The sequence below is a fragment of the Salvelinus namaycush genome, chromosome 1 (genome assembly GCF_016432855.1).
Source record: "Salvelinus namaycush isolate Seneca chromosome 1, SaNama_1.0, whole genome shotgun sequence".
In the NCBI taxonomy this organism is placed as follows: Eukaryota; Metazoa; Chordata; class Actinopteri; order Salmoniformes; family Salmonidae; genus Salvelinus; species Salvelinus namaycush.
In genome coordinates, this window is record NC_052307.1 from 44,745,363 (window position 1) to 44,763,174 (window position 17,812).

Below are 17,812 nucleotides of genomic sequence, written 5' to 3' on the forward strand. Positions count from 1 at the left end.
GAACGACCGTTTGATCGGGACGTAAAAAGAGGTATGGGGAGAGACGTTCTCTCTTCCGCTTCCTCTCCTTTATGAGAGAAGCGAGAGATCTCTGTTCTCCAAGAAGAAAGTCAACTCGTTCGCAAGTCATTGTGATCATCTCTGGTGCTGTACTGTGTGGTTTTAGAGAGGAGGAAACGTGGCAGTTGGATGAGTCCCTGGGGGAACAGGAGATCTGAGTCTTGCACTCTCATACGTTGTAATTCGTCTCTTAAGTAGACCTCCTAGTATGGGCGTCTCACTGGTTCTGCAGTCGACAACGGTACATCATTGCCTGGCCAATAAAGACAACTGTAAATTGGCTAAAACTGAGACAGACTAGCACCCAATGCGAGACCTAAAATTCACTTTTCATTATTCTAGTGTTAAGTCATGTTTCTCTCTTATCATCAGGCATGCAGTAGTTGCTATAGAAGGCACATTTGGATGTATACAGTAGATCAAAGGCAATCATCATCAGGCCATTCAGCCATATACACAATGCTTTAGCAGAGTCATACAGAGAGATGGAGTTGACAAGACTGGAAAGGACTACGGTCAGACTACTATACTCAACTCGTTAGGCTTCATACCCTCCCAGTAAGCAAAATAAAGTATTTTCCAGGCGTTGAAAATACATATTCTCCGGATGTTGAAATCAGATTCATTTTCGGTTCTGAATGACAGTTGGAAAGACATCACTAACAGACATTGAAAAGATGTATTTCTTTTGTCATTGATAATGTGGTTACATTTTCTACTGCACGTACATTCCTAATGAAGTAAGCATTGTATAATAATCATATTTGTTATCCATTTAATATAGGAAAGAGGAGCCAACTGAAGATTGCAAAATATACTATTTATTATTGCCCTCATCTGTTACATGCACTTATGATTGCATTCTCAAAAGCTTTAAAACCAGCAACTATGATTTTCTGAGTAATACAATTTACAGAATAAACCAACAGACCACTTCAACTACAATAACTTTCTCAGCAATGGTTACAGAAATATTTGTTGTTGTTGCTATGACTGTGATATGTTATTGTTAATCTACCTTAATTGAGTGCACTGACTGTAAATTGCTCTGGATAAGAGGGTCTGCTGAATGACCAAAATGTAAATGTAAAAACAAACACTTCAAATCAAATCACATTTTATTGGTCACATACAAATGGTTAGCAGATGTTATTGCGGGTATAGCTAAATGCTTGTGTTTCTAGCTCCAACAGTGCAGTAATATCTAACAAGTAATATCTAGCAATTTCACAACAATACACACATTACACACAATCTTGCAGAGCATGCTGGGTATTATTATCATGAGCTCAGCCCCCAAACAAGTAAAAATCTGAATGAATCAAGGCTGGTCGAAATCTGAACGAATCATAGACATTTAGACTATGTTTCACAAGTTTGAACAGCACAGTACAGTACGGCACAGTTCAGTACAGTAGAGCATGATTGGTTCAGTACTGGACCTAATCTGAACCAATCATAGATGTCTATGTTTGAGCCAAATTAAGGTTGGTCCGGACCAGATCAAATCTGAACCAAGCATGGACGTCTATAATTGGTTCAGATTTGGTCTGGTCCAGACCAAAAATCTACGTCTGTGGATGTTGAAATCAAGGCCAGTCCGGACCGCACCAAAAAAGGCGGCCAGCCCAGACACGACCAATAAAAGACATCCATAAGACGCCTCCGTTGGTCAGTGCTTAGTGGGCTGTGGTGTGCCTTCTCATTACTGTTCTCTACACAAATCTCCCCCCCAAAAATCCTTAATTCTTACAGCACTTTTATTCATTTCAAAGTCTCTCATTAGATGAGATTACTTTTGTTTGTTCATTATATCACACAACAAACAACATCATTTACAGACCTATTAAAGCTTCCAGTAGAAGAGCATTTGAAACTAGCATTAAAAAAATAGAAATAACTGTTATCACATTGTAATCCCATGCTAATTAATTATAGATTGACAAGTACAAGTTAAAAAGTAACAATTTAGAAAAAATATATTTTCAAAACAATTGAATTTTATTTACAGCACAATTTCACCCTGATTTCAACTAAGCCTTTCTTTAAGACACATATTTTCACATGCACATGTATTGTCCGTTCTACCAGCCTGAAATACAATACACTTCACAGCTTATTAGTTAATCGCATGCTATTTTACACATTTTGCCAATTGGGCTGTGAGAAAATGTTGCTATTTTACATCTTGAAAGATGTAAAATGCAACTAACTGGGTTCAACTCCGTCAGACACCATAAAAGGCCTTTCATTTTTACAATTATTGTCCAGCAAGTGTTTAAAGGCCTTCATTGCTTAATTCTAACATTTGATTATTCAAATATGTCATACAAATTCCAAACTTATTTTTGTTTTGTTTTATAGCAATATTAAATGCTACAGGGCTAATTTTGTTAGCAATTTGGCATGTTTTTCTAGATTTAAAACAACACTTATAAAGCAAACATTATCTCTGAGGTCTTGCGGGAGCGTGTGCTACGCCAGTGGCTTATTCGAGTTACTACTCAATTCTTTCCCCACCCTTTTACAATAGCTCTCAACCCTCTTCTCTTCAGCACAGTAGCCTATTCACTACTCTTACTCCTCTTGTCACTACTCTGTAGAAGAGGAACTCTTACTATCGTTATAACTCCTTACACGTCTGTATTCTTCCCTGCTAAGATAACGTCTAAACTGCTTTCTCTGTTCTTCCTCTACCCTGCTCCCAGCTCTCACCAAATCCTCCTCTTCCTCCTCATCAGTCCCTATGGTTTTTGTTAAGACACCAGGGTCTGAGTGGTAGTCTTTTTCACATGGTTCAGGTGTGTCCATCATCTCCTCGCCTGGATCAGAATGGTACACCTGGTCACCTATCTCTAGCTGGTCTGGGTCAGGCTGATACGACTGGCAACCTACCTCGGAATCTGAGTGGTACATATGTTCACCTGTATTACCTGACTGTGGGTAACACAGCTTGCCACCTATGTGGTGTTCACCTGCCTCTGACTCCGTTTCATACATCTGGTCACCTAATTCTAGGTTAGGTTGGTACAGCTGGTCACCTAGCTCTGAGTCAGAGTCATACACCTGTCTACCTGTCACACATTGGTACAACTGCTTATCTGCATCACCTGGCTCTGAAACAGGCTGATAAACCTCACCATCTGCCCCAGGCGGGTACACCTGTCCACTAGTCTCCATGTCCTGTCTATACATCTGTTTAGTTGTCTCAGACCTGTACGCCTGTCCCCCAGTGTGGTGTTGGTAGACCTCAGGGCTGTACTGGCTCCTCCTGTACAGGCTCTCCTCCTCATCCTCGTCCTGACAGGAGCTCCCCGGGACGCTCTCCCCGTCCGACTGGGAGAGGCGCAGGCAGGGCCGTGGCCGCCTGGGCTTCTGGGAGAGGTCAAAGGGCTCTTCCTGGCTGTAACGGGTCAGGAGGCCCAGAGGGGCCGACAGGCAGAAGCGCCCCTGCCGCCTGGACACTGAGGGACAGAGACTCATGTTACAAACTGACTGGCTGATTCTGATTTAGCTTCAGGGTAGGAATGTTGTAGGAAGTCTCAATGCAGGAAGGGAGGAACCATATAATGAATTCCTCCATAGCCTTTAGTAATTACCTCTTGCATCCAGGCCCCTATCCATGATCCCATGTTTGACTTTCATGTGGCGGGTGAGATTTCCCTTCAGAGTGAACTTGCTGGGGCAGTAGAGGCACTTAAAGGGCCTACTGTCAGAGTGCAGGTGCATATGGCCCATCAGGTTATGCATTCTGTTAAACTCCTTCCCACACAGCTGAAAACAAGTAAAAACAAAGAAAGCAGTCAAATATGTGCTCACGGACAAACCAATAAGTATTAAAGAACAAACCTATTATGGAACAGATTTATTTTCGGCCTAAAAAGACTTCATCAGGGTCTTAGGAAAGATTTGTACGTGCTTGAAAGCAACAGACAGATAAGTTGATAAACCAAAACCAAGATGTGCTGTAATTTCTCCTCAAATAAATAATTAAATAGCAACTATTGAAATAATTCGTGTACACGTTCCTTGATTACAATTTGTGAATTCCGTTATTCCCCGAACCACATCCGTGGCAATTCATGGTGTAGTAAACACCATTCAATGGCAAAACTGCACGCCATGTAGTCTAAACTGTGCCCATTGATCAAACTTTCGTTTTTATCAAACAACTAATGTGTTAGATGACTAATCCTCTCTGCACTCAGAGCTGTAACCGGAGCTGGACGTACTCATGAATGAATGTGCGCGTGTGCGCTCACACACACACACACACACACACACACACACACACACACACACACACACACACACACACACACACACACACACACACACACACACACACACACACACACACACACACACACACACACACACACACATACCCACACACAGGGCAACTCCTGCGCTGTCCTTCCTCTGCATTCTTTTTTATTAGGGTGGTCCTTTCCTTCAGGAGGAGAGAGGGACTGTAAACTGTCCAAGAGGACCGTGAGAAAACAGGAAGCATTCCCTCCAGCAACAGAGAAAGCGAGATGAAATCTATTTGTGTGGCCCATTCTCCCGGGAGGCTGGGGGCCATTGTTAGAGAGGCAGTTTGTGCAGCGATATCCTTCCTATGGACGAGGATGGACCTCACTGCCAAATCCCCTGTCTATCTGCTATTTGCTAGTGTGGAGTTGCTTCAGAGTGTCAGTTGGCTTCATTAGTTCATTAGTTTAAACGTGGTCCCACCAATATTTATAACCTGTCAGAAATGTCCAGATCAACTAGCCCATGTCAGCTAACGCTTTTTTATTTAGGTTTTTTAGCCCATAGATATTGTTGTAATTTTTTGGTCAAATATCACATGAATACACATTAGACATGGCAAAATGTATAGAATTGCAAGAACATTAGCTTTAAAACTTCTAAATGTTCTTTACACCCCATGACAAAGTGTGTAGTTTTGCATTAAATAAGTTTTATACCTGCTAAATTCTCTCCAACAACAAGAGGGGTGTGAACAGTTTTTTTCGGGGGGGGAGGGGGGGGGGTCACTAATCCTGGAAGGGGGGCCCCAAGTGAAAACGTTTGGGAACCCCTGCCAAAACACATGTTCAACCATCTGTGTTCAAGTAACCAAGCAGGTTAAATTGGTCAGAGATGTTAAAAGGCACACAAGGCAGATAGCCAATTGTGATACTATTGACATGCATCTACAAGATGTATTATCTTCAAATACCCTGGCTTTAAAAGGAGTTGTTGCATGTGGCAATTCAAATATCATAAGAACATTCCCCATCAGAACACTCACCTTGCATTTGTAGGGTTTGATGTCAGAGTGGACGATCATGTGGGCCTTGAGGGTCTGTTTCTGGACAAAGCTCTTGAAGCAGAGGTGGCACTGGTAGGCCCGGATGTTAGTATGGATCAGGATGTGACGCTTCATGTTGGCCAGAAGGGTGAACTCACGACCACAGATACGACACTTGTGCTCCTTCACCCCCTGATATATAGAGAGAGAGAAAGAGAGAGAAAGAGAGACAGAGAAATAACCATCATCGTGGAACATTTTCTTACGTCTTGGCAAGCAAGTCCGTCAGGGACAAGCAAGACATCGCAGCAAGATGTTAGCATGACACCAAGAGAGTGGATGCCTTGTATCATTAAAACAATGCCTAAACATGCAGCTACTGTTACTGTAACCAGCACTCACATCTCTCTCTTAACCTGTCTGGCCCAGGCGTTCCGCTAGCGGAACTCCTCCCACATTCCACTGAAAAGGCAGAGCGCGAAATTCAAAAAATATTTTTTAGAAATATTTAACTTTCACACATTAACAAGTCCAATACAGCAAATGAAAGATACACATCTTGTGAATCCAGTCAACATGTCCGATTTTTTAAATGTTTTACAGCGAAAACAGCACGTATATTTATGTTAGCTCACCACCAAATACAAAGAAGGACAGACATTTTTCACAGCACAGGTAGCATGCACAAAGCCAACCTAACTAACCAAGAACCAACCAAACTAACCAAGAAACAACTTCATCAGATGACAGTCTTATAACATGTTACACAATAAATCTATGTTTTGTTCGAAAAATGTGCATATTTGAGGTATAAATCAGTTTTACATTGCAGCTACCATCACAGCTACCGTCAAAAATAGCACCGAAGCAGCCAGAGTAATTATAGAGACCAACGTGGAATACCGAAATACTCATCATAAAACATTTCTGAAAAATGCATCGTGTACAGCAAATGAAAGACAAGCATCTTGTGAATCCAGCCAATATTTCAGATTTTTTAAGTGTTTTACAGCGAAAACACAATATAGCATTATATTAGCTTACTACAATAGCCTACCACACTTCCGCATTCATTCATCAAGGCACGTTAGCGATAGCAATAGGCACGTTAGCGTTAGCGAATAAACCAGCAAAATATATTAATTTTCACTAACCTTCATAAACCTTCCTCAGATGACAGTCCTATAACATCAGGTTATACATACACTTATGTTTTGTTCGAAAATGTGCATATTTAGAGCTGAAATCAGTGGTTATCCATTATGCTAACGTAGCTTCTTTTTCCCAGAATGTGCGGATATTTCTATTAGACTCTCACCTATTCTGACCAAATAGCTATTCATAAACATTACAAAAAAATACATGTTGTATAGGAAATGATAGATACACTAGTTCTTAATGCAATCGCAGTGTTAGAATTCTAAAAATATCTTCATTAGGACATAAGGCTTATGTTATAGCGAGAGAGTGGCCAAAACCTGGGCGCAAAACTACTAGTATACAGTTCGACAGATATATGAAATAGCATCACAAAATGGGTCCTACTTTTGGTGATCTTCCATCAGAATGTTGGACAAGGGGTCCTTTGTCCAGAACAGTCGTTGTTTGGATTTAGAACATCGTTTTTCCCTCTTGAATTAGCAAGCACAATGGCCAAGTGGCGCGAAGCTCTCCTTTCTGAACAAAGGCACACAATGCAACACGCCTAACGTCCCGAATAAATTTCAAAAATCTAATAAAACTATATTGAAAAAACATACTTTACGATGATATTGTGACATGTATCAAATAAAATCAAAGCCGGAGATAGTAGTTGCCTATAATGACGGCTTTTCAGAAGGCAATTCCAGTTCCACCTTCGCGCTTTCCAGAAAACAGGAAATGGATGACTCGTCGTGTCAAGAGGATATATTCCACCTCAGACCAAGATAAACACTTCCTTTCTTCTCTCACTTCATCTTGACATCTAGGGGAAGGTGTATGACGTGCATGTATACTCATACGTATCATGCCCATTTATAGGCAGGCCCTTGAACAGAGCATCATTTTCAGACTTTCCACTTCCTGGTCAGAAAGTGTGCTGCCAAATGAGTTCTGTTTTACTCACAGACAAAATTCAAACGGTTTTAGAAACTAGAGAGTGTTTTCTATCCAATAGTAATAATAATATGCATATTGTACGAGCAAGAATAGAGTACGAGGCCGTTTAAATTGGGCACGATTTCCCCCCAAAGTGTAAATAGCGCCCTCTATCCTCAACAGGTTTTAAGCCTCATTTGTCTGTTTTTGAGGATAGCTGCTCTTTGTCCTGGCTTCACCATGTAGTACTAAAATACTGTTTGAAGCAGAAACAATGATGTGCAATGATGCCCAGTAGTGTAAAAGCCATCGTACTGTCATGAATATCCTACAGCAAATGAAAAACAATAACAACCAAAACCATTTCAAGTCACCAAATGGAAAGGCTCCTGATGTAGGCAAAGTGTCCTGTCACCAACAGGTATAGTCTACCTTAACACCCACTGACCCACAGGTAAACGCTTCATCTCCACAACACAACCTAGCCCTGTAAAGACATTTTCCTCCGAACACACATGTTGACATTAGTGGACATTAGTACTTGGACAGTATGAAGACCCCAGCCTTACTTTATGTGTGAGTGTGTGCTGTTTGAGGTGATGGGACTGTATGAACTCCATGCCACACTCGCTGCAGATGTATGGCCGGATGTCTTTGTGCTTCATCATGTGGTTCTGCAGCTGACTGGGGTACTGGAAGCTCTTCTGGCACTCACTACACCTATACAGAAAACAGACATTCAGTACACCTATACAGAAAACAGACATTCAGTACACCTATACAGAAAACAGACATTCAGTACACCTATACAGAAAACAGACACTACACCTAGACACAAAACACAAACTCACTACACCTGGACAGAAAACAGACACTCTGAAGTGGCCTGGATTTATCCAAAAAAGCTAAATCCTTCCACTACCTTGGGAGTCAACAGAAAGTTGCATGCATTAAATAACATGTTTAAATTTAAGTTCAAGCTCAAACTGAAAGTGAAAGAGATATTCAGCCACTTGATGAACATGTAGGTCCAGTCATAACTGTACTTCTTATTTATTAAAAGTTTACACATTTCGGCATTGGAGCCTTCATCGGAGCGTTTGCTAATACCAGAGACTGTATAACTGTATAATCATACTGTATTAGATGTATACAGTAGTAGACGTGTAGCCTTCGGTTTATAAGGACTTTTATTTTAGTGTTAGGTACTGTAAGTCTTTTGAGTCTTTTGGGACTTTTATTTTGAAAGCGACAATAAATGTCCCTGGCTCCTTGGTTGTCTTGGTCTGGAGACAACAAGTAATAGTTTCCTGTTATAATCCGCATTTAATTTTTTGCTGCCGTACCCACAACCAGAAATAAGGGTAACAGAAGTATGAGGTAATGTGTTTAAACCACTTTTTTTTTTTTTTACATTTTCTGGTTTAAACCCCAGCTGGTGTTTCTGGGTATATGTACCTGTAGAGGGTGGGTCCTCTGTGGGCCGTCAGGTGTCTCTTGAGCTGGGCCAGAGTGGGGAAGTCTAGACCACACTCTACACATACGTTCTCCTGGCCCTTCTCATGCTTCAGCTCATGGGCCCGCAGCTCACTAGGATAGGCAAAGCCCCTCCCACACACCCCACAACTGGAGAGGAGAGATGAATAGCAATTGATTATTTGTCTAGCAGAAAGTAGACACTAACTAATCAAGAGTCATGAATAGTCATATTTATAACTATTCCTGAACTTTAGTTTATCTTCTTAAAGGGAAATTCCACCCAAAAGCTATATTCTGGTATTTGTTTCGTTAGTCCATTGTTGATACAGTCCCAACATGTTTTGCATGCCTGCAGTCACATTTTAATAAATACTGCTGGCATGATGCATTTTGCATCATAAGGGTGGAGTTTTCCTGTAAGTTTGAGTCAAAGACGGAAGGCATGTAATGTAAGGTCCTTGTTAATTCAATAATTTTCTTAGTTATCAACTCGACTAACAAAACAGTATCTCCTGGATGTGTGAAACAGAACAGACAGTCTAGACAAAGCTCATCCCAGTACTGACCTGTATGGCTTCACATCACTATGCTGCATCATGTGTCTCTTCAGGTGGCTGGTCTGGGTGAAGGCTTTGTGGCACACCTGGCACTTGTGTGGCCTTGTGCCCTGGTGGGTAAGAAGGTGGGTGTGCAGGTGGCTTAGCTGCTTGAACAGCTTGCCACACAGGTGGCAGCCGTGAGGCTTGAGCCCGCTGTGGCCCAGGATGTGTGTGACCAGGTTATACTTGGAGGTGTATGACTTTTCACACATACGGCACTTCCAACGCTTCTGGTCTCCCCCTACGTCTACGTAGTAGCTGTCGTCAATGTGGATGTTGAGACCTAGCTTCTCAGCGCTGGTCATCCCACCTCGGGGGCCTCCGTCTGGGCCACACCGACTAGGTCTGAGGGCCTCTCTGGGGTAGAAGGCTCCAGGAGAGAGGTGCATGACAGGCCCAGGCATGAAAAAGGGGAAGGGGAGGAGGCTGGGGTGGAGAGAGGGAAAGAATGGGGGAGGAGGGTGGTGCAGGAGGAGAGGAGAGGGAGGCCACAGAGGTGAGGGGCTGATTGGTTCCTGTTTCACCTGCACTGCGAGGCCCATAGGTGGATCATACCTGGACCGAGCCCTGCTGTGCAGCTGGAGCCGGGTCAGGTCGATCATACCTGGGATGGGCATGGGAGAGGGAGAGAGACGCGGATGAGAAGGGAGGGAGAACGGACGGTGGGAGAGATCAACAGTCCTGGTGTTGCCTCGACGCTCCACCTCCTCCATGTCTCCAGGAGTGGGGGATTCGGAACCCTCCATTTTGAGTGGAGTTCTTTTGCGTTTTTGGGAGCCTTCGCTCTGGGTGTAATGAATTCCCTCAAGGCCCATAGGGAGATGGTGAGTCAGAGGGCTGAAGGTGGTGCTGTAGGCCTCTCTGGTCAGGGAGAGGGAGCGTTTGGGGGGGTTCAGGTAGAGTGGAGATTGGCTCAGGTAAAGACTGGGGTGAGAGACAGGTCTCAGGTCTTCCCTAAGAGGACTCCTCCTGTCTGGTCTGAAACCTAGGACATCTGTGTCCATCATTTACCTGCATGGGGAAATACAGAGAGGAAACCAGTTATTTATTTAAACTATTACAATATATTTATCATAAGAATGCTTCTTCGAGACCTGAAGAATAGGAAACAGCACTTAATTGAGAGTTATAGTGACACACCTACAGCACAGGTAGTAGTGACAAACCAAAATGCTGTCCTCTGTTATACCTCTTTAATCTGTCACTTCTCTCAACCACCCATTTTTATTTTATTTAACCAGGCAAGTCAGCTAAGAACAAATTATTATTTACAATGACAGGCTAGGAACAGTGTGTTAACTGCCTTGTTCAGGGGCAGAACGATTTTTACCTTGGCAGCTCTGGGATTTGATCTAGCAACCTTCCGGTAACTGGCCCAACACTCTAACCACTAGGCTACCTGCTGCCCCTCTGAAATCAGGAACTAACTTTTACCTCTCCCTCCTGCACACTTTACACTTCTCCCTCTCTATCTGCTCTGTTCATTTTTTTGCACGGATGGGTGGAAGGTTACTTCTCCTTTTGTCCTCCGCTAGTGCTCGATATATGATATCTTACTGTGCTTTAGAGATCCACATGTTCCAAACACATGGACAATTTGTAGGTCTGCATACCCTGTATTCTCTCTGAAGAACCAATCAACTACATACACTAAAGAGTAGCCTGTGTATGATCAGGCTAATGTTGGAGTTTTTGTGGTTATGAATGGAAGACAGACAAATGAGATTAGCTGTGATAGAATGAATCAGACAATGTGACGGGGAACTGTTCAACTTCTGCAGATTAGCTAAAAGAGGATGAGACAATACTGTTCATAATAAGGCTATTTATGTAAATACAGTGTGAGGGATGTTTCTGTGAACTGTTATCATCCTACAGCAGTGGGGGGTTGCTGAGAGGAGGACGGCTCGTAATAATGGATGGAACGGAGCGAATGGAATGGCATCAAACACATGATACAGTGGTGGAAAAAGTACCCGGATTGTCATACTTGAGTAAAAGTCAAGTCACCCAGTAAAATACAACATGAGTAGAAGTCTAAAAGTATTTGGTTTTAAATTTACTTAAAGCATCAAAAGTAAATGTACTTGCTAAAATATGCCTCAGTATCAAAAGCAAAAGTTAAAGTAGAAATACTTTTTTATTCCTTATATTAAGCAAACCAGACGGCTCCATTTTCATGTTTTTATTTTATTTACGGATAGCCAGGGGCACGCTCCAACACTCTGACATAATTTACAAACGAAACACGTGTTTGGTGAGTCCGCTAGATCAGAGCCAGTAGGGATAACCAAGGATGTTATCTGGATAAGTGTGTGAATTAGACCATATTCCTGTCCTGCTAAGCATTCAAAATATACTTTTGGTTGTTAGGGAAAATGTATGGAGTAAAAAGTACATTATTTTCTTTAGGAATGTAGTAAGTAAAAGTAAAAGTAGTCAAAAATATAAATAGTAAAGTAAAATACAGATACCCCAAAAAATGACTTAAGTAGTATTTTAAAGTATTTTTACTTAAGTAGTTTACACCACTAATTTGATACCATTCCACCTATTCCGCTCCAGCCTTTACCACGAGCTAGTCCTCCCCAATTAAGGTTTCACCAACCGCCTATGTTCTACAGAGAAAGACCAGTGAGATCTTCCAATGTTGATAGGGATAGGGAACGGGATGGTGATGGTCATCATAAAGGATAAAGATTCGATCACAAATCAATTCTTGTTCATAGAAAGACACAGCAAATAGTCTACTCTAAGCTTCAATTTGTTATTGCGTTCAAAGTGTGAAAAGAATATCATGATGTGAAGTATACAACATTACAATACTATACACAGAACATGGTACAGCATGGAAAGACCCCTCTGTCGCTCTCTGTCTGTCTGCCATGCTAGTTTGCATCCCCAGTGAATACAACACAACTCACACATTAAAACAAAAGCCCCTCCTCATCCCCCTGCCATACCCTACCCTGTTAGTCCTATGTTGGATCTGAGGGACTCACCAGCTCAGTGTAGCTCAGCCTGTCTGTCCTCTCCTCTGTACTGTTGCAGTAGTGCAGTAGCTGTGTATTAGGCTGAGGTACCAGCTCCTGTACCTATCTCTCTGGCTACTCTGCTCCGCTCTCGCCCTGCTGCTGTCCTGACAATGAGCTACCCGTCCACGGACAGCATTTGAAGTGACTTAAGAAAGTGAACAGGAACAATCACTTTGTTCTCATTTTTCAGATGAGTACCTTCGGAGAGAAGGAAGGAAGGGAGGGGAGAGGAAGTCAACAAGCCTAGTGCCTTCCTGCAGAAAAATAAGGAAACCCTAGATAGACATCTTCATTTCTCTACAAAATAAGGATTTACACTGCTTTGGGGGTGACTGGATGAGGCTCGTTTTTAACAATTCAATAGTAGTACAACGTTGTTTAAGTATTGTGTATTCATTAAAAGGCATGCAAGTCTAGGAGAGGAGTTTTAGACTGTCAACACCAACAGTTCTGGGAGTCACTTTCACATGTCTGCTTTTCCCATCCTGCAGGGTTGAACATAATACCACTGTACGTAGCTATGAAGTTAGTGCAATAATGGTTTCAGGAAATGTGCAAAAAAAAATGATGCTGGAAAGACAATTTATGCATATATGATTTAATTGAATTAGGAATAAATATTTCGTTTTGTGAAGCTGATGAATGCTCTTGGTTAGGTTATCATTTCTATTTAGAAAGTTTAAGTGCCATGATGACATGACTTCAGGATTTCAAGTTGTATAGACACAAAACTAAATCAAAGTCAAGCTCTGTCTGCTTTGACATATTGTATATTAGGGTATCAATGTAATGACTGGGAATATTAGAGTATTTCAAGGTATTCCTTTGTTCACCTGGTCTGCTTTACCCACTTGGGTGATGGGGAGGTGTTCTGCAGCATAAACAGAAGGATTGAGTTGAATCGTATTAGGACAGTGTAACATGTAGTGAGTCAATACAGCCACATGGCGTTGGAGAACCTCGCTGAAACACGGGAGAAGAGCTCAGTTGTTGAGCAATATGTCTGACTGGTAGTCTACCAGGTATTATACAACGGGTAGGTCTAATCCTGAAGCCTGATTGGTTAAAAGCGCATTCCAGCCAGTGTCTATTCCACAAGTTACCAACGGCTATGACGTTCAAATTCCTATTTACTCTGTTCCATCTGATTGCGCAATCCACTGTCTCATCAAGCCAGGCATTGCAGTTACAAACTTGATATCCACTATAAAAAGCAACTAGACATTCTCACATTTATTTTAGACTAACATTTAGTTTTAGATTTGTATGAACTTTGCTGTCTGTCTCTCCGACATTTGCAACATTGTTTCAATATTCAACTCCAACTGCTCCATAGTAATGAATGTGTCGGAGTCGGGAGTCGGGACGAGAGAGAGTGGCAGGCAGCGTTTCTCAATCAGTCTAAGTCATGAATCAGCTGGCATAATTTTTATGGATATATATACAAAGAAATGTAAATTGAAAAAAGGTCAAACGAAACAAAGTGTTGTTAGTTTGCAGTCTTTCCAGCTTCAGTTTGAAGTTATTGTGTCTCAATATTGAATTGCGATCTCCAAATCAAATCAAAGTTTATTTGTCACGTGCGCCGAATACAACAGTGAAGTGCTTACTTACAGGCTCTAACCAATAGTGCAAAAAAGTTATTAGGTGAACAATAGGTAGGTAAAGAAATAAAACAACAGTAAAAAGACAGGCTATTTCCAGTAGCAAGGCTATAAAAGTAGCGAGGCTACATACAGACACCGGTTAGTCAGGCTGATTGAGGTAGTATGTACATGTAGATATGGTTAAAGTGACTATGTACAGTGGGGAGAACAAGTATTTGATACACTGCCGATTTTGCAGGTTTTCCTACTTACAAAGCATGTAGAGGTCTGTAATTTTTATCATAGGTACACTTCAACTGTGAGAGATGGAAATCCAGAAAATCACATTGTATGATTTTTAGGTAATTAATTAGCATTTTATTGCATGACATAAGTATTTGATACATCAGAAAAGCAGAACTTAATATTTGGTACAGAAACCTTTGTTTGCAATTACAGAGATCATACGTTTCCCGTAGTTCTTGACCAGGTTTGCACACACTGCAGCAGGGATTTTGGCCCACTCCTCCATAGAGACCTTCTCCAGATCCTTCAGGTTTCGGGGCTGTCGCTGGGCAATACGGACTTTCAGCTCCCTCCAAAGATTTTCTATTGGGTTCAGGTCTGGAGACTGGCTAGGCCACTCCAGGACCTTGAGATGCTTCTTACGGAGCCACTCCTTAGTTGCCCTGGCTGTGTGTTTCGGGTCGTTGTCATGCTGGAAGACCCAGCCACGACCCATCTTCAATGCTCTTACTGAGGGAAGGAGGTTGTTGGCCAAGATCTCGCGATACATGGCCCCATCCATCCTCCCCTCAATACGGTGCAGTCGTCCTGTCTCCTTTGCAGAAAAGCATCCCCAAAGAATGATGTTTCCACCTCCATGCTTCACGGTTGGGATGGTGTTCTTGGGGTTGTACTCATCCTTCTTCTTCCTCCAAACATGGTGAGTGGAGTTTAGACCAAAAAGTTATATTTTTGTCTCATCAGACCACATGACCTTCTCCCATTCCTCCTCTGGATCATCCAGATGGTTATTGGCAAACTTCAGACGGGCCTGGACATGCGCTGGCTTGAGCAGGGGGACCTTGCGTGCGCTGCAGGATTTTAATCCATGACGGCGTAGTGTGTTACTAATGGTTTTCTTTGAGACTGTGGTCCCAGCTCTCTTCAGGTCATTGACCAGGTCCTGCCGTGTAGTTCTGGGCTGATCCCTTACCTTCCTCATGATCATTGATGCCCCACGAGGTGAGATCTTGCATGGAGCCCCCTTCTTCCATTTTCTAATAATTGCGCCAACAGTTGTTGCCTTCTCACCAAGCTGCTTGCCTATTGTCCTGTAGCCCATCAGAGCCTTGTGCAGGTCTACAATTTTATCCCTGATGCCTGATGTCCTTACTCAGCTCTCTGGTCTTGGCCATTGTGGAGAGGTTGGAGTCTGTTTGATTGAGTGTGTGGACAGGTGTCTTTTATACAGGTAACGAGTTCAAACAGGCGCAGTTAATACAGGTAATGAGTGGAGAACAGGAGGGCTTCTTAAAGAAAAACTAACAGGTCTGTGAGAGCCGGAATTCTTACTGGTTGGTAGGTGATCAAATACTTATGTCATGCAATAAAATGCAAATTAATTACTTAAAAATCATACAATGTGATTTTCTGGATTTTTGTTTTAGATTCCGTCTCTCACAGTTGAAGTGTACCTATGATAAAAATGACATACCTCTACATGTTTTATAAGTAGGAAAACCTGCAAAATTGGCAGTGTGTCAAATACTTGTTCTCCCCACTGTATATATGATGAACAGAGAGTAGCAGTAGCGTAAAAGAGGGGTTGGCGGGTGGTGGATGGGACACAATGCAGATAGCCCGGTTAGTCAATGTGCGGGAGCACTGGTTGGTCGGCCCAATTGAGGTAGTATGTACATGAATGTATAGTTAAAGTGACTATGCATATATGATAAACAGAGAGTAGCAGCAGTGTAAAAAGAGGGGTGGGGGGTTGGAGGGGGCACACAATGCAAGTAGTCCGGGTAGCCATTTGATTACCTTTTCAGGAGTCTTATGGCTTATGGCTTGTTGAGAAGCCTTTTTGTCCTAGACGTCCCATATAATACGAATGTGTCCGAAGGAGACAGACAGCAAATTGAGCTGGTTGTCATAGCAACATACACCACTTTTTTTTCAGTTGACTGGCTAAATCGATACTTTGTAACAACACCGTGCCAATATATCCTCCAAACGCCAGCTTCTCTGCATCATCACTTAAAATGAGCCTCTTCAAATCAACTTCAAAAGTGAGGAAGGATGCATATAAAAAATATTTGAACTGGGCCATCATCAGTCTCTCAGTCAGGCCTATACACAAGCATATAGACAGGTTTCTGGCAGCAACACCTAGCCTGTTCTTGTCTTACGTCACAGTGACTCATCATACAAGAGGAGTGTTTACTGTCTCTGAAAGGTTGAAAACTATGACGTCATCTTATGACACGTGTATGTACCAATTGTCTGACGTGAACTACATTTGCATAAATCTTGACCCTGCCTTTCTCCATCAATAACCGGATTACTAATCCGGAAGGCACTAATTGAGCTCATCTCATTGGAAGAGTGAAAAGCCTTTAATAGGAAGCTGATTAGCATTGTCTGTGTTAATGGGCTCATTTAATCAATTAACCTAAGACCTCGACAATGTGTACTAAATCCTTTTAGGTATTAGCAAGTTTATTAAAGGTGACATATCAGGTATATCAGGAGTGTGTGTGTGCGTGCATGTGTGTGTGTTTGTGTGTGCGTGCGTGTGTCTGTACACATTTGACAAAGATTGTGTAATCATATTTATGTAATTGTGGACTACGCTAGCTGCATATTGTTGCTTTTTAATTAGCAAACCAAACAAAGATGAATTTGATTTAGAAGATGATGTGATGCTTCTTGTAGTCCTTAGCCAATAAGATCATGAAGTGTATTGATAAGAGAACCCCTAGTGGAGAATCTCAGTAAGGGGTACAAATATGTCCAGATAGGTCTTATCCAACCACTTTATGATACTGCTTCCCAGTCCTTGATCTGGAACACATATAGGATGTGGTCTGCCAGTCTGTCAGATAGTCAGCTAACACTGAAAACTGCTCACTGAAAAACATTGCTCACTGCTCTCATCTTTCTAATAATAGGCCATAGGTCTAGGTTCAACACTCCTCCCCATCTCCATCTACATACTAAACACCTTTGCTCTGTCTCATTCTTAACCCCTCTCCTCTCTCACATGCATGGTCACGGACACAGGCCCTCCACTAATGACTGTCTCTATGGCTTGGACCACTCCAGGCCACTGTATGGCTGTACCACTGGCCAGGCCTCTGCCCAGCCCAGCACTATCAGGGGGAAGGGGGAGTAAGACAGGCTCATTAATACACACCTTAAGTGGTTGTCAGGGGTCCGTGTCACTCCCGGAGAGGGTGTATAAGAGGTCTGGGTGCCACTGAAGATACAGAACTTCAACATTCACCTGGGAGTCCCTCCGGAACGAGCAAACGCATTCGCCTTGTGCTGTACACCGGGAGATCAGCAAGTGAGCTTGTCTCTGTGGATATGTGTATAGGTGTTGTCTGTCTCTGGTTGTATGCCTTGTTAGTTTGTTTGGATTTCAGTGTTTCAGATTTGTATGATGTT

At 42.3% G+C, this 17,812-nt stretch overlaps 1 protein-coding gene across 1 annotated transcript; it reads right to left on the bottom strand.

The window, feature by feature from the left end:
* Positions 1 to 1,220: 1,220 nt before the first annotated feature.
* On the bottom strand, positions 1,221 to 12,665 carry LOC120044566 (zinc finger protein 366-like). The gene is made up of 7 exons (XM_038989234.1): positions 12,519 to 12,665; positions 9,484 to 10,527; positions 8,897 to 9,064; positions 8,008 to 8,158; positions 5,360 to 5,551; positions 3,660 to 3,834; positions 1,221 to 3,524 (listed from the first exon to the last, which is right to left on the bottom strand). The coding sequence occupies exons 2-7, from the start codon at positions 10,521 to 10,523 to the stop codon at positions 2,653 to 2,655; spliced, it is 2,598 nt and encodes an 865-aa protein (XP_038845162.1). The 5' UTR covers positions 10,524 to 10,527; positions 12,519 to 12,665; the 3' UTR covers positions 1,221 to 2,652.
* Between the last annotated feature and the right edge of the window lie 5,147 nt (positions 12,666 to 17,812).

Bases quoted from the DNA above. Each gene is read 5' to 3' on its own strand.
- LOC120044566 (XM_038989234.1), bottom strand. From the start codon at position 10,523: ATGATGGACACAGATGTCCTAGGTTTCAGACCAGACAGGAGGAGTCCT. The intron at 8,159-8,896 runs GTACATATACCC...TTTTCTGTATAG, and splicing joins AGAGGACCCACCCTCTACAG to GTGTAGTGAGTGCCAGAAGA. The intron at 3,525-3,659 runs GTAATTACTAAA...TCTGTCCCTCAG, and splicing joins TAGGGGCCTGGATGCAAGAG to TGTCCAGGCGGCAGGGGCGC.